The sequence below is a fragment of the Mesoplodon densirostris genome, chromosome 1 (assembly GCF_025265405.1).
Source record: "Mesoplodon densirostris isolate mMesDen1 chromosome 1, mMesDen1 primary haplotype, whole genome shotgun sequence".
In the NCBI taxonomy this organism is placed as follows: Eukaryota; Metazoa; Chordata; class Mammalia; order Artiodactyla; family Ziphiidae; genus Mesoplodon; species Mesoplodon densirostris.
The window spans coordinates 36352586-36373678 of record NC_082661.1 but is presented as its reverse complement, the minus strand read 5'-3'; the positions used below and the strand labels follow the sequence as shown (position 1 = coordinate 36373678).

Genomic DNA, 21093 nt, shown 5'->3' with positions numbered 1-21093 from the left:
GCATGCCCCACCACCAGCTGGACTTCATATGTGTGAGAAATTTCCATTATGTAAAGCCACTGAGATTTTAAGGTTTATCTATTACAGCAGTTAGCTTTATTTTAATTGATATATGAATCCACCTTAACCCATAAATACCATTTTTTTAACTTTCTTACCTAAAGGGAATATGTACAAAAATTGTTTATGGTAGTGAGAGTTGGAATTAACTTGGGTTTTCATCACTAAAAAAGATGGGGAGGTAAAATGAAGCATCTGGAAGCAATGTACTAGATGAACATACAGTAAGATGTATAAATCTGAAAAACATAATATTGGGAAAAACAGCAGGGAGCACAACTATAGACAGCAATAGCACAGTATCATCAATGTAACTGATGGAAAACTGAAAAGAACTACAGCTTAGTGCCACTGATATAAATTCAAAACACATAAATACACAAAACAGTATTATATATTTTTCAATAATAGTTCATAATCAAGGAATATACACCAAACATATCAGGGTAGAAGAATGGATCTAGGGATCAGTTGAAAGGGAAAAAAATAAAATAAAAGAGATTGCTGCCAAAACAGATGGTGATAAAGTGCCACCATCTTAGTCAGCTTGGACTACTATAACACCATAGAAGGTGTGGCTTTAACAGCAAACTTTTATTTCTCACAGTTCTGGAGAACTTGCTGCTGTATCCTCACATGGTAGAGAGAGAGATCATCTCTCTTATGTCTCTTCTAAGGGCACTAATCCCATTATGAGGACTCCACTCTCAAGACCTAATTACCTCCCAAAAGCCCCCACATCCCACTAGAAAACAAACTGTCTGCTAGAAAACAAACTGTCTGCTAGACTAGAAAACAAACTGTCTGCTTCCAAAATACAATGATGGGATAGACATGGGACAAACATTGCCATTCCTAAACTGAAAAAAAAAGGAGTAAAGAGATTACCTTTCTAAAACAGTTCACCACCCAAAAATCCAACAGACTGGAGATTAGGGTTTCAACCTGTGAATTTAGGGGGGACACGAACATTCAGTCCATAGCAGCCATGAATTGCAGAATATGATTAACTCAGTTTTCTATACCTATATGTGGTAGATGCTGCAATGTGCCACCCAGATGCCTCTCAAGAAATGGAGGACTCATTCCCCCAGCCACTGGAAGTACTTCAGGAAGACAGCCCTCTGTTCTCAGCCCTCGTTGGGGATTACTTTGCCTAAATAAAACTGGCCCAAGATCATACCTCCCTAGAAGGGTAGTTCCTATTCAATGACTGATCAATGTAGGAGGTGTAAGTGTCTGTTCCTCATGTCCAGATTTGGGACAATTTTAAGGGCCATCTGAGATCCAGAGTTAGTCATCAGGTTAGTTGATTGGAGCTGTATCTCAGTTCAACTTCTCCCTCTACCCAATCCTGCTTCCTTCTCCTCCCTTCCACAAGTATTGATCCCAAGACCATTCCTTAATAAACATCCTGCACGCTAGTCTCCATCTCAGAGTAAGCTTCCCAAAGAACGCAAGCTGTGACACGAACGTTAATGTGTGTGTGTCAACTTTTGTCAGCATATTTTTCCTTTTGCTGACCTCTATTTTTCAAACTTTCAACAACAAACATTTTGTGAAAAGAAAAAACAAGTAAATTTTTTTAAATGACATTGCATTTCTGTCAGCTTTAGTCATAACAAAACATGCCAAATGTTCTGTCATGAACATAAAATAGCTGAAAGTACCATAGAAACTGAAAAGCCAAAATACTTTCACTATTTATCTAGGGAAATTCAAAGGGCTACAAAAGATGAAGAGTAAACAGGCATATAATTGGTTTCCATTAGGCAGCAAGTTAAACACCAAGGCAAAGCTTTTCCACTAAATCATTTTGCAGTTTCTGTCTCCTTCCCAAGCTCCTACAACATAACCCTTGAGCAGAGGTCAGTTGGTAACCCTTTTCATTCCCTCACAACTTGTACATTTAGTCCATTTGCCCACTTTGCCATGCTCTTGTGAGCTTTCAGTCCTTTGAGTGCTTATATTTGACAAGCATTTCTCACAAGTATCAGTGGCCCTGTGTATTCATTTCCTAGGGCTGCTGACCTGAGTACTGCAAACTGAGTGGCCTATAATAACAGAAATTTATTTCCTCAAAATTTGCAAGCTAGAAGTCTGAAATCAAGGTGTTGGCAGGGCCATGCTTTCTCTGAAACACTCCATGGAGGATACTTCTTGCCTCCTCTAGCTACTAGTCGTTGCCAGTAATCCTCAAATTACCTTTTTCCATATGTTTCTGTGTCTGTGTGTCTTTGTCTTTTCTTGTAAGGACTCCAGTGATTGTATTTAGAGCCCATCCTAATCCAATATGACCTCAACTTAATTACATTAGCAAAGACCCTATTTCCAAATTAGGTCACATTCTGAGGTTCAAACTGGACATGATTTTAGAGGGGACACTATCAACTCAGTACAGTCTGCCATCTGCATCCCCCAAAACTCGCATCCATCCCATGTGCAAAATACATTCACCCCATCTCGAAGTCCCCTGAAGTCTTAACCCATTGCAACATTAAATCTAATTCCAAAATATTGTCAACTTAAAAAAAAATCCAAATCTCGTCATCTAAATCATCTAAATCAGGTATGGGTGAAACTCTGGGTATGGTTCATCATGGGGCAAAATTCTCTGTCCACAGACCTGTGAAACTAGAAAACAAACTGTCTGCTTCCAAAATACAATGATGGGATAGACATGGGATAAACATTGCCATTCCTAAACTGAAAAAAAAAAAAAAAAAAGGAGTAAAGAGATTACCTTTCTAAAACAGTTCACCACCCAGAAAGACAAATTCTATTAGGCTTCAAGGCTTAAGAGTAATCCTTTGTGGCTTGATGCTCCATCCTCTCAGCCCTCCTAGGTGGCAGCCCCACCCTCTCTGGCCTCTGCCTTCATGGCTCTGCCCTCAAGGGTATTCTTTCTTCATTTCATCCTGTCTCTGTCCCCTTCCATCCGGGCTGGCAGGGTTTCTGTTGGTGTAAAATTCTCCAAAACCTTGTCAATCTTCTGTGGATGTCAAGAGAATCCACACCATCAGACACAAGCGTTCCTGGGTAAACTTGTCTATTGCTGGCTGCTGCTGAGATGGTTGATTGGAGCCATAAATTAGACACACCTGATCTCTATAGCAAAGAGTCGTCCACTCACACCCTCGGCCCTATTTCCAAAGTATGCTATCTGGGTAAGCTAAGAATTTTCCAATTCATCATTTGCAGGTTCTGTTTTCCTTAACCGTTTATTTCTCAATTTATCTCTTATTTTACTGTAAGTGACAAGGAGAAACCAGTCTGCACCTTCCACATGTTGCTTGGAAATCTATCCAAATTCATCTCTTATAAATTCTATTGTCACCCAATAGTAGAACATAATTCAGCCAAGTTTGCTGCTGCTTTATAACAAGGATTACCTTTCCTATAGTGTTCATTAATATGTTCTTCATTTCTATCTGGCACCTCATCAGAAGCATTTTATCATTCATATTTCTAGTAACATTCTGTTAGTGATATTTGTATGCCCTCAGACTACAGAACCTTTCTCTACAGTTTTCTCTTCCTTCTAGACCCTCACCAGAATTATGTTTAACTTCTATTTCTACCAACCATCTCTTCAAGGCAATCTAGGCTTTTTTCTATCATGCACTTTAAAATTCTTCCAGCCTCTACCCACTATCCAATTCCAAAGCCACTTCCATATTTTTAGGTATTTGTCACAGCAGCACCCCACTTTATAGCATCATAATCTGTTATTAGTTCCCTAGGACTACGATAACAAAGTACCTCAAACTGGGTGTCTTGTAATAATAGAAATTTATTCTCTCACAATTCTGGAGGCTAGCTATCTGAAATCAAGGAATTAGCAGGGCTGTGCTGTCTCTGAAGGCTCTCTAGGGTAAGATCCTTTCTTGCCTTTTCTAGCTTCTGATGGTTGCCTGCAATCCCTGGCATTCCTTGGCTTGTGTATGCATCAAACCAATCTCTGCCTCCATCCTCACATGGTCACTTTCTGAGATTCTGGGTGGATATGAATTTGGGGGGGACACAATTCAACCTGGTATAGTCTTTTTCTGTACCTCCGTATTTCTGTTTTAACTCACTATCCCTAAGTCCAAGCTGTTCACTTCCCTTTTTATTATTTATTTATTTATTTATTTATTTTATTTATTATTTTTGGCTGCGTTGGGTCTTTGTTGCTGCATGAGGGCTTTTTCTAGTTGCGGTGAGCGGGGGTTACTCTTCGTTGTGGTGCGTGGGCTTCTCATTGCAGTGGCTTCTCTTGTGGAGCACGGGCTCTTGGCGCACAGGCTTCAGTAGTTGTGGCATATGGGCTCAGTAGTTGTGGCTTGCGGGCTCTAGAGCGCAGGCTCAGTAGTCGTGGCGCACGGGCTTTGTTCCTCTGTGGCATGTGGGATCTTCCCAGACCAGGGATCGAACCCGTGTCCCCTGTACTGGCAGGCAGATTCTTTTTTTTTTTTTTTTTTTTTTCGGTACACGGGCCTCTCACTGTTGTGGCCTCTCCCGTTGCGGAGCACAGGGTCCGGATGCGCAGGCTCAGCGGCCATGGCTCACGGGCCCAGCCGCTCCGTGGCATGTGGGATCCTCCCAGACCAGAGCACGAACCCGCGTCCCCTGCATCGGCAGGCGGACTCTCAACCACTGCGCCACCAGGGAAGCCCCGGCAGGCAGATTCTTAACCACTGCGCCACCAGGGAAGTCCATCACTTCCCTTTTAATGAAGGGAAAAATAAAGATAGGCGAGGGAAAGTATCTTGTTTCCAATTAAGAAAATGACTGTCAGATTCAGTCCCACAGTTGCTTTAGTTATACATATAAACACATCTGGAGTTATTTTTTGTGTGTTGTATTTGTTTTGAGTATTTTTTTTTCAAGCACCAGCTGGTTCTACATCACCTTTTTGGATTCTGTTAGCTTATCGTCTATTTAGAAGTTTTATATCTATGTTCATGATTGAAATTGGTCTGTAATTTTCCTTTCTTGTCCTTACCTGCTTTGGTATCAAGGTTATAACAGTGTCATAGAATGAGTTAGGGAGTATTTTGTCTTCCTCTAGTATCTGGAAAGAGTTTGAACAAGACTGGAATTATTCTGTGCAAGTTTGGTAGAATTTGCCTAAACAACTCTCTGGACTTGATGTTTACTTTGTGGGAAAATTTTAAATTATTGTGGTTTGACATTAGAAAATCCATAAATATGATTAACTACATGGACAGATTAAAGAAGAAAATTACCTCAATAGGTGTAGGAAAAAAATCATTTGATAAAATTCAACATCCAATTATGATTAAAACTTAACAAAAAAGGAAGCATTTTATAAAGATTCAACATCCATTCATGACAACAATCATTAGCAAAGTGCAAACAGAAGGAAACCTCTTTCACCTGAAAAAAGTGTAACTACCAAAACACTATGGAAAACAACATTTTAAAAAACATCATTCTTTTCTTTTTTAATCAAAGTATAGTTGATTTACAATATTAGTTTCAGGTGTACAGCAGTGATTCAGATATCTATAACTCTTTTCCATTATAGGTTATTACAAGATATTGAATATAGTTCCCTGTACTACAGTAAATCCTTTTTTTTTTTTTTTTTTTCAGTACGCGGGCCTCTCACTGTTGTGGCCTCTCCCATTGCGGAGCACAGGCTCTGGACGCACAGGCTCCCCGGCCATGGCTCATGGGCCTAGCCGCTCCGCGGCATGTGGGATCTTCCCGGAGCAGGGCACGAACCCGTGTCCCCTGCATCGGCAGGCGGACTCTCAACCACTGCGCCACCAGGGAAGCCCTACAGTAAATCTTTTTTGTTTATCTGTTTTATATATAGTAGTTTGTATCTGCTAATCACAAACTCCTAATTTGTCACCCCCTCTCCTTTCCCTTTTGGTAACCATAATTTTGTTTTCTATGTCTGTGAGTCTGTTTCTGTTTTGTAAATAAGTTCATTTTTATTATTTTTTAGATTCCACATATAAGTGATATCATATAATATTTGTCTTTGTCTGGCTTACTTCACTTAGTATGATAATCTCTAGGTCCATCCATGTTGCTGCAAATGGCAAAATTTCATTTTTATGGCTAAGTAATATTCCATTTTGTGTGTGTGTGTGTGTATATATATATGCCACATCCTCTTTATCCATTCATCTGTAGAGGGATACGTAGGTTGCTTCCGTGTCTTAGCTATTGTAAATAGTGCTGCTATGAATATTGAGGTGCATGTATCTTTTCAAATTAGAGTTTTCATCTTTTCCAGATATATGCCCAGAAGTGGGACTGCAGGATCATATCGTAACTCTATTTTTCATTTTTTGAGGAACCTCCATACTATTTTCCATAGTAGCTCCACCAATTTCTATTCCCACCAACAGTGTGGGAGGGTTCCCTTTTCTCCACATCCTCTCCAACAATTATTATTTATAGACTTTTTGATGATGGCCATTCTGACCGGTGTGAGATGACACCTCATTGTAGTTTTGATTTGCATTTTTCTAATAATTAGCAAAGTTGAGCATCTTTTCATGTGCCTGTTGGCCATCTGTATGTCTTCTTTGGAGAAATGTCTATTTAGTTCTGCCCATTTTTTTGATTGGGTTGTTTTTTTGATATTGAATTGTCTGAGCTGTTTGTATATTTTGGAAATTAAGCCCTTTTCAGTCGTATCATTCACAAATATTTTCTCCAGTCTGTAGGTTGTCTTTTCATTTTGTTTATGGTTTCCCTTGCTATGCAAAAGCTTATAACTTTGATTGGATTCCATCTGTTTATTTTTGCTTTTATTTCCTTTGCCTTGGGAGACTAAGAAAATATTGCTACGGTTTAATCAGAGAATGTCTTGCCTATGTTCTCTTCTAGGTGAAAAAACATCTTTTTTTTTTTTTTTAGAGATGGCTTTTTTATTATTATTATTTGGCTGCGTCAGGTCTTAGTTGCAGCACGCGGGTTCTTTCTTGACGTGTGCAGGATCTTTCGTTGCAGCGTGCAGGCTTCTCTCTAGTTGTGGCGTGTGGGTTTTCTCTCTCTAGTTGTGGCGCGCAGACTCCAGGGCGCGTGGGTTCTGTAGTTTGTGGCACACGGGCTCTCTCGTTGAGGCACGGGAACTCAGTAGTTGTGGTGCATGGGCTTAGTTGCCCCACGGCATGTGGGATCTTAGCTCCCCAACCAGGAATCAAACCAGCGTCCCCTGCATTGGAAGGTGGATTCTTACCACTGGGCCACCAGGGAAATCCCCAAAACATCATTCTTAACAGTAAAAGGTTAGATGTCCTTTTAAAAAACAGAACAAGGCAAGCATATCCAATATCAATACTTTTACTCAATATTACATTAGCGGTCTTAGCCAACCCAGTAAGGCCTAAGGCCTAGGATGGGAAAAGGAGAAACTTTTTCCAACATTCACATTCACAGATGATTAGACTGTCTAGAGTGACTTCCCTTGCAGTCCAGTGGTTAAGACTTCACCTTCCAGGGCTTCCCTGGTGGCGCAGTGGTTAAGAATCTGCCTGCCAATGCAGGCGACACGGGTTTGAGCCCTGGTCCGAGAAGATCCCACATGCCGCGGAGCAACTAGACCGTGCGCCACAACCACTGAGCCTGCACTCTAGAGCCCGCGAGCACAATTACTGAAGCCCAGGCGCCTGAAGCCCATGCTCCGCAAGAAGCCTACACACTGCAATGAAGAGTAGCTCCCAGGGCTTCCCTGGTGGCGCAGTGGTTGAGAGTCCGCCTGCCGGTGCAGGGGACACGGGTTCGTGCCCCGGTCCGGGAGGATCCCACATGCCACGGAGCGGCTGGGCCCGTGAGCCATGGCGGCTGAGCCTGCGCGTCCGGAGCCTGTGCTCCGCAACAGGAGAGGCCACAACAGTGAGAGGCCCGCGTACCGGGAAAAAAAAAAAAAAAAGAGTAGCTCCCACTCTCTGCAACTAGAGAAAGCCCGGGCAAAGCAACAAAGACCCAACTCAGACAAAAATAAATACATAAGTAAATAAATAAATTTAATTTAAAAAAAAAGACTTCACCTTCCAATGCAGGGGGTGTAGGTTCGATCCCAGGTTGGGGAGCTAAGATCCCACATGCCTTCTGGCCAAGAAAAACCCAAAACATAAAATATTGTAACAAGTTCAATAAAAGACTTTAAAAATGGTCCACACCAAAAAAATCTTTAAATAAAAAACCCCAGCTGATCACTACCTTAAGCGTGAGAATTATGTGCTTTTCTTGTTTTCATAGCAAAAAAATAAATCGCAACTCATTGAACTTTGTCACCCGTATATTTCTTGTTTTCATAGCAAAAAAATAAATCGCAACTCATTGAACTTTGTCACCCGTATATCCACACCTCAGCCAAAGCAGCATAATATGGAGTTACGAGGGGTCCCTCATTTAGTCCTAAACTAATAACTATGGAAACAGTAATTAATCTAAGCCATGCCTCTCAATTATTAATTTAGAATTGGAACAAACTTTCATTGCTTTCCTAATTTTCTTCAAATGATCTTGGGGCAGCTCATCCAAACTTCCCATCAAGCAACTCATTCATTTCCGAGAAGTGGCACACAAACAGCAAAATAGTTGCGGGGGAAGGGAAGAGACAGTGGAGATAGGGGTGGGGGGTGTACAAACAAGCGAAACAGAAAAGAAACCCCCAGGAGAAAGGGATTGTGGAAGCTGAAAACATGGAAATTTTCCACAAAAGAAGTCCAAAATAATATGCAAAATCGGGGAAAAACTTTCAAGAGTTCTCTTCAGTGTAATAATGAAATTCAGATCAGGAAATCCATTCTTTAAGAAAGACCATAAGCAGAGTCGCTCCACTTCAGCAAAACCCACCACAAAGATGGCGGTGGGACGAATCCCCCTCTCCTCCCAAAGCCGGAGGATCTCGCCTCACATTTCCCACAAACCCCTCCGCGCCGCCCCGCTCGCCGAAACCTGCCCGGCCCTCTACGACCACTGCGCACGCGCAGCGCGACGTCACGTGCGCTCCCAGGGCTCAGAAGAGCTGGCAGGAGGGGCCTTGCCAGCTTCCGCCTCCGCGTCGCTTCGGAGGTCGAACGGCGGGACCGCGGTACCTCTGCCGCCGCCGCGGGGCAGCCGGGGTCGCGAGGCCGAGCGAGGGGCGCAGGGCGGCGCGGCCATGGGACTGCGCCGAGCCCGGTGACAGCAGGGATCCGAGCGGCCCGGGCCCTGAGCGCGTCTCCTCCGGGGGGCCTCGCCCTCCTGCTCGCGGGGCCGGGGCTCCTGCTGCCGTTGCTGGCGCTTCTGCTAGCGGCGGCGGCGGCCAGGATCATGTCGGGCCGCCGCTGCGCTGGCGGGGGTGCGGCCTGCGCGGGCGCGGCTGCCGAGGCCGTGGAACCGGCCGCCCGGGAGCTGTTCGAGGCGTGCCGCAACGGGGACGTGGAGCGAGTCAAGAGGCTGGTGACGCCAGAGAAGGTGAACAGCCGCGACACGGCGGGGAGGAAGTCCACCCCGCTCCACTTCGCCGCAGGTAACTGGGGCCAGCGCCGCCTCGCCTCGCCCCCAGACCCCACCTGCGCACCCCGGCTCGCAGGCCCGAAACCAGACACAGTGCTCCTCCTGCCCCCGCCCTTCCCCCCTGGGGCTCTGGTCCTGGTCATCTCGATGTCGTCGAGTGGGGACTGAGGAGTCCCCTAGGGGACTAGGGAGCGAGTGTGCCTTACTCACTGGAAGCTGTGGGGTTTTTGTTCGTTTGTTTGTTTGGGCTTTTTTGCTTTGTTTTGTGTCGACAATACCTGTACCAACTTCCGGTCTTACTACCCTAAAAGGCCTCTGCATACTAGAAAGAGTAGGGACGTAGTAGACCTTGTGATTTAAAGGCCAGTTATCTCCAGAATTTATCGTTCTTGCACATTCCACTATAACTCTTAAAAAGCCTTTGGGTTACGTTCTTAATGCTTTTGTAAAATGCAGGGATGTGATTTAGGAGCAGCAGCTTAATCATTGGCACATTAGCGTTAATAGATTTACCTGGGTAGCAGTCATTAGCAAGTTTCTGGAGACTAGAACTGGAAAGAGTCAAGTTTGGGAGAATTGATATCTGACTTAGGTTGTGTGCGGGCGGGTAATCTCTGCCAGACACGTACAAATTGGGGTGGAAAGTAGTAGAATGCGAGGAAAGATGGTGCAGGTACTCTAGCTTGAATCTAGAATTTAAGTTGGGACTATCCTCGCCTCATTCTGAGATTTAGATCGTTTGAATTACGGTTTTTTTTCAATTTACATCTTATTTCTATAAAGCATTTATACTTTTCACTTTGAGGAAGGATCGTGATTACCTCTATCCTCAAGTGAGCCATGCGCAATTGAAAGCGGGAATAGAGTCTCATATTTCAGATAATGCTGGTTTTTCACTTCGTGCGTTACATGATTGTTTAAAATAATTTTTTGAAAAAGCAGAAGAGTATGTTTTAAAGCACTCTCTAAAACATTCTTGGAGTAGGAATGATGAGCAGAGAAGCATAAGAAAGATTTCCTTGTTCACAGACATTGCTTTTACACTTTTCTACCAGTGGGAGATTTGTTTGTTTTAACCTGTACCTGTTTGAAAATGTAAATACTACTGGGAGGTATGCTTTCTCCATCAATTACAAATTTGTTGGGTTCTCATTGAGGAGCCTTTTAAGGGAGAAGGTTTGGGGGACCGTCGGTGGGAGAACTATAAACAGCCTGTGGGCAGCAGAAAGGGAAGGATGAAGAATACCAAAGTCTAATCTTCTGTTTAGCCATTTTGCCTAAAATTTTGGTGATCAGTGCTGCCTGTCCTCAGCTAATTTGTATTGTCCTGCTTGTCCGTGTAGTAATCATTTAAATAACTGATTTGGCAAACCGTCATAACCAACGATATGTAATCCAAGGGGTAGTGTTACTTATATTCTGTTCACTTGATCTGTGGGATAAAAATAACCAAAGAAGATCTTAGTTGCTACCTTTCAAGAATTTGTTGTATTAATGAGTTCATATCTGAAAATAGTAATATTTAGAGGCTTAAGATTATGGATTAGCTTCTTATTGACCTTATTCCTCCCAACCATCCCACCCTGAGTTCTGTCCCAACATTGCAGAGTACTTTTTACATAGATTTCATGTGGTTTGTTTAGACTGAAATGGAAAACGTATTTTAGGAACCAACTTACGTCTCACAATTTACCCAAATTCTCAGGTACAGGTTATAAGCTTAAGAAGTCAAGGTATAAAAGAAACTAATAAAATAAAAATTACTAATAGTCTACATTAAATCAGAGCTTTAAAGCCCTGTATTTAAACTCAGGTGTATTAGAAACTTTTTTAATTAGCTCGGTAAATTCAATCTAAATTATTATTAGATTAATGAGAGAGAACGTGTTTTCTTAATTTTTAAATAAGTGCATCCAGCTGCATTTTTCTTAATATGTGGAGAATATATTTTATAAAATCTTTGTAGGTGGTGAGTTATTCGTTATGTTAATATGCATGTAAGCAGGTTATTGGAAGCTCAATGTAGGTGGGACTGTAACTGCCTGACCAAGCAGTTTCTTGTGTTTGTACATTATAGGGTAAGCTATGGGAGGGAAATTTTTTTTAAGCCGATTAAAGCTTGGAGGTTTTATTGGGGGGTAGGATAGACATGATTTTGTCTTTTTGTTTGGATTTCCAAGGGACAGGAATGAAAAATAAAATGAATCACGATAGAACAGATTAGAAAAAATTAGGTCTGTCTTTTCATCTAAAATATTTAGTTCAATTAAAGGAATAATCAATTGCCAGTCCTAAAGGAGTTAAGTTCTTCTATCAAATGAAAAAAGTAATCAACATAAACAGGAACTTTTCTCCTATTGTCTAGATTACATTTCTTAGATAAGCATGCTTTAAGAAGTCACTTCTTACGAGAAAAATGGTTCCCTCTTCAATCCCTCTGCCACCAGGCCCCTACCTACACCCCCCACACACACACACACAGAGGATATGAATGAGTTTTTTGTGACACATTACAAAACTTGTAGAGGCAGGTTGGTGGTAGGAAGGCTACAGCTCTAATTTTGCTAAAAGCAATCACATCTGAAATTCTTGACAGTACAATCCCCTAGAAAACAGCAGATCTCAGTAAAGGAGATTGCTTCTCTGAACTTATTTCTGAAAAATGAAGAGGGACAGAATCTTTGGGAGAAAGTCATCTTGTTGTCCATCACAGCCAAAGAAAGAAATACGCAGTATTCTCAAGAATCTTAGAACTCGGGGGACTGGGCTGTGAGGAATAGAATTCCCTGGTTTGAGAATCTTAAATATTCTTTGGAGTGTGCAGAGAGGTATCATTCAGTAGGAAAATATGTAAAATAATTTATTAGGTTCAAGGAATTCAGGTATAGAGATGGTGGAAAGGAGGTGATACATATGTATGTAGCTAGAGAATGACAGGTTTAAGAAGAACTTGCATTGTTAGAGTTCAGTTAAACAAGGTAACATTTGTTTTGTATTTGTAGTATGCTACTCAGCCATATACATTGAACTAGTCAGACTTAACTTTATTATATTCAATTATGTGAATTGCATATAAGAGGGGTTTTTTGTTTGTTTGTTTTTTTGTTTTTTTCCCTGGAAGAGGGGAAATGGAACTAGAGCATCTGAAACTTATTATATAAGCAACTGATATGAAAGCTAGAGTTACTTATTCTAGAGATGAAAGAAGACTAAGGTTAAACAATGCTTCTGTCTTCACATATGTGTAAGATAGTCAAGTAGAAAAGTGAGAGAATATGACTCCTCTGGCCTTGGCAGTCAAAACTAGGGGCTAGTAGGTGAAAGGTTACAAGGAGTCAGACTGCCTTTAACAATCTATTCAACTGTGGGGTTGGCTGCAAGTCTCCAAACAGTGGTTGGATTGGCATCTTTCAGAGATGCTGTAGAAAGGATTTCTGTATAGGGTAGGCAATTGGACCAGTAAGTCAGAATCTGACTGGTATAAGAAAGTGGAATGATTCCTCCAATTGAAGATTTTAACAACTCAGCTACCAAAGATAAAATAGCTTTTGTGATTGCCATTGATATCCTTTCCCAAAATGGTGCTATTGAAGACCTCCAGTAATGTTTCAAAAGCATTTCCTTCTTTTGGCTGTAGGTCACCGTCATAATTATGGGAGATGCACAGAATGTACCCACATTTCTTACTTAGGGCTAGAATTATAGACTTTTGTTTCCAGGATTGGTTTTTGCAGTGGGGAATAATTAAATTCTGCATCAGTAGAAAACCCCAGTATCAAATAAAAACCAGTCTACTTAAGAATTCAGAATTTTTTTTTGACTTATCAGATCTCCCAGTATATTATCAAGACTTGAGTTATACCTTTTTCCTCAGCTCTTGATGGATTTAGAGGTAGGCAGTTGACTTCAGTAACAACCAGTCTGGAGTACTTGTTGCAGTATTTCCTCATTCAGGTTGTCAGAGGCCATGGCATCCTTTTCCAGGTTTCTTCCACTCTGACCATTTTATTTGTCCCAAGTTGAGCTAGGCAAAACCTTGTCCCTTGTGTTCCTCATTCTCAAGAAATATACGTGGGAAGTACTTTTTCTGGATCTTAGTAAACTAAAGTTAATAGTAAATGAGAAGTATAAAATGATATTCCTTAAAAAAAATCTGACGAGTCCTGGCTGTGTAAGTCAAGCTGAAGGCTGCTTGATTATACATTCCCATCTCCTAGGCCACAGGAGCCTTCTCTGTTTGATGGTATTTGTTGACATTTTCTGTTTCTGAATGTTTTCTTCTGACAAAGCCCTACATGACACCAGCCTACCTTTAGGTTGGCAAGACATCACTGTCATTTCGTATTGGACCAGCTGCATCATCAGTGGCCCATTCCACCTTTGGACTGTAAAAAGGGGGAGGTGATGGCTCTCAGTGAAACTTCCTAAGAGTCTAAGTTGGTTTTTCTGTAGTGACTTACAGTGCTTCACAGCTTTCTGGAAGCCATTCAGATGAAAGCATGTTTCCAGTAGAGCAGCAAAATATGATACTGTTAACAATAGTCATGGCTGGCAAGACAGTTCCTGGGACTGCTGAAACTGATGGCATCTAGACTGTAACAAAACTTGACAAAAGAGAAATTGAATAGACTACTTTTCTTAGTCATCACAAATCATTAACTTCATATTTTCTGTGGAGGTCGTTTGCTTACTGTTCCAACAAAGTATTAGCTATGCACCAAACAAATGTTTATCAAGTCCTCCTATATACCAGATACTAGCCTTGTCCAGTAGACAGAAATGAACAGGGGACAGTGCCTGCCATTAAGTAACACAGTTTATTGATCAGCAGATTTACTTTCCAAATAAGCCTGTTTGGTTTCATTGTCAGTGCTTTATAGTGGATTCAAACTCACTATATGATTTCATCAGGATTTTCATGTTTGAAGATGAGTGCTATTCCATAATTATAAAATAAACCACAATGTATCCTGAGCAGCCATGACTGCTAACTGTAGGCTTCTGATTCCTTTATAAAGAGATCCTTAGGATATGAAGATAGGCATTGACTCTAAGGATATGCCTATTCATGTTTTACCTGGCCAGTGAGAGCATGAACAGAATATACCTTGCAAAACTATTTTTTCTTCAAGAAATGAGTACTTAACAGAAGTGCTTTGAACTACTCTTGACACTGTAATAATGGGGATTTTATCAGGAATTAGCCCTCAGAGTTTGGGAAGCCATGTAAAGCTAAGGTTTCACCAAACTTCCAAAAGTAGAAGATTTTAAAATTTGAAATAGCTTCCTGCTGACCCCCTCTAAATAATTCCTTTCATGTCAAGAAGTGGCTTCAAACATTCAAAATCTCAGACTCTTATCTACTGTCTCAGGATAGCAGCATGACCTCTGCACACATATTATATAGTCCTTACGCTGTGACTTGGAAAACATGCTGATCTGTCAGTCAGCCTCCAGATGGGTGTCAGACGTCTTAATGGCTAGGAAATTATGTTGATACAGTTATTGAAGTAGAAGTCGTCTGTGTCTTGGACTGTTGGTAACTATGTAGATAAAATCACCTTAACCCTTTCTCCCTGTGTCTCCTCCCTAGCTAAAACTTCAATTTCAGTGTTTAGTCAGATGCATCAGTATCGATTCTCTCTCTTCTCTTCTCAATGGTATTTTAACAAAAGGCTTCACTTGACCTTTCTTCAGCTTGATCACTGATCCTTTGGAACAGGTATCTTCCTAATCAACACTATCTGTTGTAACAACTAGATGTTCTACTACACCTATTTCTATGCCCACCTCACACTCCTTTTTTGGGAAGTTACTCTGTGAGTCACCATTTTGACTACTTCAGATGTGTCGATTACCACTGAAGAAATAGTGATCCTTCTCAAAGTGCTTGGGCACATCAAGTAACTTTCCAAAGAAAGAGATACCTTTACTAATTTTTCTTTATGTTGATTCCTTTTCTCTTACTCTCCAACCTAAGTCTTTTTTAAAAGCTTTTCTTCCAGGTGGGTGTTGCATGGCTGGGATAGCAGAGCCATTGACTGGGGCAGCTGTGGGTGGCTCACTTGGGAGGACAGTGTGATCAACAGTACCCAGGCTGTGGTAAAGAAGATTCAGGTCAGAGCATAGTGGCAGCAGGTTTGGCCTTGCCCTCCTTGAAATATTCCCTCGTGGCTTCTGCAGTGCCATTCTTTCTTAGTTTTATTTCTCAGTCTCCTTTTCTCATACCGTGATATATTAATTCAGCACATATCAACAAATTGCTATGTGCCATGCAGTGTGAAGGACACTGGGGAAGTAATGATGAACCAAGATAGACATTGGTCCTCCTTTTATGGAACTTGAGAGTCCAGGAGATAAGTACTAAACAGTAATTACAAGTTTTAATAAGTGCCAGAGGATACTGCTGTGAACAACAAAGACAAAAACTCCTGTGTTTTTTTCTGAAGTTTGCATTCTAGTGAAGGAGAGGGGAAAACCAACTGAATTGAATGTGTCGGTGTGCCGAATGGTCTTCTGTAAATAGAATGCTCAGGGATGGCCTTCTTAAGGTGGAGACATTTAAACAGATTAGACAATGAGTAGAAATGAGGGATGCAAAGAGCAAGGGAGGAGTCCAAGCAGACAGGCAGCATGTACCACTGAAGTAAGGTTGGCATACTTGATGAATTGAAAGAAAGCTGGATCACAGCTCAGAAAGGGAAGAGTGGTATGAAATGAAGTTTGAGAAGGCGGTAATGGCCAGTTCATGCAGTAGACCTTGTAGGCCATGGGAGCGTGATTGAATTTTATTCTAAGCAGCAGTAGGAAGCTAGTGAATTATTTTAAATAGGGGTATGATATGATGATTGTGTTTAAAAGATCTCTGGGGGGCTTCCCTGGTGGTGCAGTGGTTGAGAGTCTGCCTGCCGATGCAGGGGACACGGGTTCATGCCCCGGTCTGGGAGGATCCCACATGCCATGGAGTGGCTGGGCCCGTGAGCCATGGCCGCTGAGCCTGTGCGTCCGGAGCCCGTGCTCTGCAACGGGAGAGGCCACAACAGTGAGAGGCCCGCATACCACAAAAAAAAAAAAAAAGATCTCTGGGGACAGAGTAGAAATGAGAGGCCCAATTAAGGAGACTTTTGCAATAGTTCAGGCTGGAGACAGTGGGTTGGGGCAGTGTCGGTGGAATGAAGAGAAGTTAGGGAACATGTTGAGTCTGAGATGCCTTTGAAATACCCAGGTGGAAATATGTCCAGTAAACAGTCTGGAATTCAGGTGAAAAGTCTAGACTGGAGATTTAAATTTGCGGCTTATGTATCTATGTGGTGCTTAAAGTCATAGGAGAAGATGAGATCATCTAAGAGGGGAAAAGAGGGTAGAGAACTGAGTCTTGAGGAATCCTGGCATTAAAAATAGGGTGGAATAAGCAAGAAGCCCCCAGGGAAGTAGGACATGTCCAAAACTTGAATTCCTCATCTTTTGCCATGAACCTGTTTTGGCTGCAGCCTTCCCCATCGGAGTTGATGCCAACTCCACCACTCCATTTCTTAGTCCAGAAACCTTGGAGTCATCCATGACTCCCCTCTCGGCCCCACCCTCTCTTAACCTCCTCACTTTTACCCTCACCCCACATCCAATCTGTGAGCAAACTGTGCAAGCTCTACCTTCAGAGTACCCAGAATCTGTTACTTAATATTCTGACAAGTTCCACCACATTATGGTCCAAACCACCATAATCTCTCATCTACTTCTATCCTAAACCCCCTTAAATCTAGTCTCAATACAACAGCCAGAGTGTACTTCTCAAATATAAGTCATATCATGTAATTTACCAGCTCAAAACCCTGCAGTGACACTCCCTTTTTCCTCAGAGTAAAAAAGCCACAGTTCTTACAGTGGTCCTCAAGCCTCTCTAGCTGGTCCTCATTACTTCTAACCTCATCTCCTGCTATGCTACCCCTTTCTCACTTGGCTCCATTTACTCTGGCCTTCTAACTGTTGGTCAGTAGGGCTAACACTCTCTCTTTCAGGTTTTTCATCAAATATCACCATCTCAGTAAGGCCTATGATGACCTCCCTGTTCCATTTTACGACCCACTCCATACACACACCCTGATCACTTCTTTTTTTTTTTTTTTTGTGGTATGTGGGCCTCTCACTGCCGTGGCCTCTCCCGTTGCGGAGCACAGGCTCCAGACACGCAGGCTCAGCGGCCACGGCTCACGGGCCCAGCCGCTCCGCGGCATGTGGGATCTTCCCCGACCGGGGCACGAACCCGTGTCCCCTGCATCGTCAGGCGGACTCTCAACCACTGCGCCACCAAGGAAGCCCCTCCTGATCACTTCTTATTCTACTCTTTCTCTAATTTCCTTTTTTTAAAAAATATTTATTAATTTATGTATTTGGCTACACCAGACCTTCATTGCAGCACATGGTATCTTTGGTTGCAGCATGCGGGCTCTTAGTTGCAGCATGCATGTGGCATCTAGTTCCCTGACCAGGGGTCAAACCTGGGCCCCCTGCATTGGGAGTGTGGCTTCTTAACCACTGGACCACCAGGGAAGTCTTCCTCTAATTACCTTCTAACCTACTCATTTTGTGCATTTGTTGTTCATCTCCCCCACCTCCATAGAAGTTCCTCAAAAACAGAGATTTGGCCTGTTTTGTACACTAGTATGTCCCAGGCACCCAGAAAAGTGTCCATTACATGGTTGATATTGCCTGATCATTTGTTAAATGAACAGATGAAACAAGGAAAACCCAGGAGTGTGTGATATCATGGAAACTAGGAGAGATGTTTCACAAGGGAGGGAGTAGTCAGTTGTCAAATGTTGCTGAGAGGTCTAGTCAGATGAGGAAAAAAGGCTTGTGCGCCCCCATGTTCACTGCAGCATTATTTTTCTTTCTTTTTTTTTAAATTGAAGTATAGTTAATTTATAATGTGTTAGTTTCTGGTTACTGCAAAGTGATTCAGTTTTATATATGTGTGTGTGTGTATATGTATATATATTCTCTTTCATATTCTTTTCCATTATAATTTATTACAACATATTGAATAAAGTTCCCTGTGCTATACAGTAGGACCTTGTTATTTATCTGTTTTATATGTAGTAGTTTGTATCTGCTAATCACAAACTCCTAATTTGTCTCACACACACACACCCCATTTCCCCTTTGGTAACCATAAGCTTGTTTTCTATGTCTGTGAGTTTGTTTCTGTTTTATAAATAGGTTCATTTGTATCATATTTTAGATTCCACATATAAGTGATATCAAATGATATTTGTCTTATCCATTCATCTGTCCATGGACATTTAGGTTGCTTCCATGTCTTGGCTATTGTAAGTAGTGCCACTGCAGCATTATTTACAATAGCCAAGACATGGGGAAAAAAAACTTAAGTGTCTATCAAGGGATGAATGGATAAAGAAACTGAGGTGTATATACACAATGGAATATAATTCAGCTGTAAAAAAAAAAAAAATGGGGCTTCCCTGGTGGCGCAGTGGTTGAGGGTCCGCCTGCCGATGCAGGGAGCGCGGGTTCGTGCTCCGGTCCGGGAGGATCCCGCGTGCCGCGGAGCGGCTGGGCCCGTGAGCCATGGCCGCTGGGCCTGCGCCTCCGGAGCCTGTGCTCCGCGGCGGGAGGGGCCACAGCGGTGAGAGGTCCGGTACCGCAAAAAAAAAAAAAAAAAGAATGAAATCTTCCATTTGCAACAACATGAATGGACTTTGAGGGCATTATATTATGTGAAATTAAGTCCTGGGGATGAAATGTACAACATGATGACTATAGTTAATAATACTGTATTATATATTTGAAAGTTGCTAAGAGAATAGATCTTAAAAGTTCTCATCACAAGAAAAAAAAATTTTAACTATGTGTGGTGATAGATGTTAACTAGATGTATTGTGGTGTCCATTTTGCACTATATACAAGTATCAAATCATTATGTTGTGCACCTGAAACTAATATAACCTTATATGTCAATTATATCTCAATTTTTTTCTAAGGCAAAAAAAATTACATTAAATCTATTGCCTGAAAGCAGCTTGAAAAACACTAGTCTATAGGACAAAATCCATACACCACCTTAGTGTGGCTTGTAAGGTTCTTCCTCATCTGGCTTCTGCCTACTTAGGCATTCTATGTCCTGGCTACTATGAATGATTAGCTCTTTCACACTTCAATGCCTGTGTACATTTTATTTCTTCTGCTTCAACTGCAGTGCTCTTTCCTTGCTTAGCTTTTTCCCACTCCCTATCTCTTTTCTCCTCACCTTACTTCTCCTCTCATTTTCCTAATGATCCCTTCATTTTTCTGTAAGCCTTCAGCTCACATGTCATCACTGGACTCTCCTTTGGGATAGTCCTTCCTGTTCTCTGTTTTCCCCCAATTAGGTATTCTCTTCTTTGAGTTCTAGTAGCATTTTCTATATACCTCTTTTATGACAGTTATAGTATATTGAGATTACTGTTTCTCCACATCCTAAATTGTAAACTCTTTGAGCTTAGGGAGAATCAAAGATCGAGAATAGGGAGTATCAAAGACACCCACCTCTGTGACATAGAGCTTAGAATATTTAGACAAAACAAAACAAAACAGTTAATCTCTTCAGTCATCTAACTCTTCCCTCAGTTGCAGCCAGGCCAGCCTCAGACATACACCTTGGAAACATTGTATGTCATTGCTTTCTCATTCAACTCCACTCTGGTCTTCTTAGAAGGACTATATTCAGGCTTGGTGGTTTTGAGAATATTCTGATAAAATTTCAGATGAATGTAAAGGTCTTTTCTCTCTCTCCCAATATACAGGTATGTCTCCCCAACTGCTTTAACATATGCCTGAAATCCTTTTCTTTTTACTATTAACTGTAAAAAGATTTTAGGTGCTGTTACGTGGGAATGGTAAAAGATTGAAACTCATTGGTACTAAATCTGTTAACCAGTATAAATGAGTTGTCAGACTTCTTTGGTTTTTTTCCTTACGGGGGCAATTGCAGCAGAATTGTGGGACATGGGTCTTTAAAGAAGGCCTCCTGCCTAGGCAGAAGTTGCTTGTGTTGTGCAAGTGGCAAAGTAAGGGCTCCTTTGAAGACACCTCATATCACACTTCTGCCTAGTATCACCTCTCTCTATCTTCACTACATACACAAATACAAACATTTTTGTTGCTGTCTCAGTCCCCCAGTTCAATAGAAACATTTTATGAGATAGATGTGGGAAAGGGATTCTAGCAAGAGTTGGTTAGTATATACTTTGAATACCTGAAAATGTCTGCCCACAAAATATGCAGAACTCGTTATTTGCAAAATTGAATGCTGTTGTAGAGTGGGAAATGTTTGAACTTTGGGCTTTCAGTCACTAATTTCATAACCTTCCTCTGAAGGTAGCAGTAGTACTACCTAATGCATTGGAGAGACCCTTTGACTTTCTAATTAAGATTAGTTAGTGATATATTTCATCAATGAATTCTTGAATCTGTTACTGTTTTGCATCCAAAAACATTTTAGCATGGCTTGTACTTATTGATTCTAATTTGATATATTTTCTTTGGAGAACTTAAATGTGGATC

The 21093-nt window shown here is 41.6% G+C and overlaps 1 protein-coding gene across 2 annotated transcripts in view; it reads left to right on the top strand.

The window, feature by feature from the left end:
* Positions 1–9056: 9056 nt before the first annotated feature.
* Positions 9057–21093, top strand: part of TNKS2 (tankyrase 2) — a 62696-nt gene continuing 50659 nt past the window's right edge. Inside the window, exon 1 of one of the 2 annotated variants that reach the window (XM_060102044.1) lies at positions 9057–9547. In XM_060102044.1, the coding sequence (XP_059958027.1) occupies positions 9349–9547 (199 nt within the window). In that variant the 5' untranslated portion in view covers positions 9057–9348. The remainder of the gene's footprint in view (positions 9548–21093) is intronic. The other variant, XM_060102034.1, reaches the window with a different exon arrangement.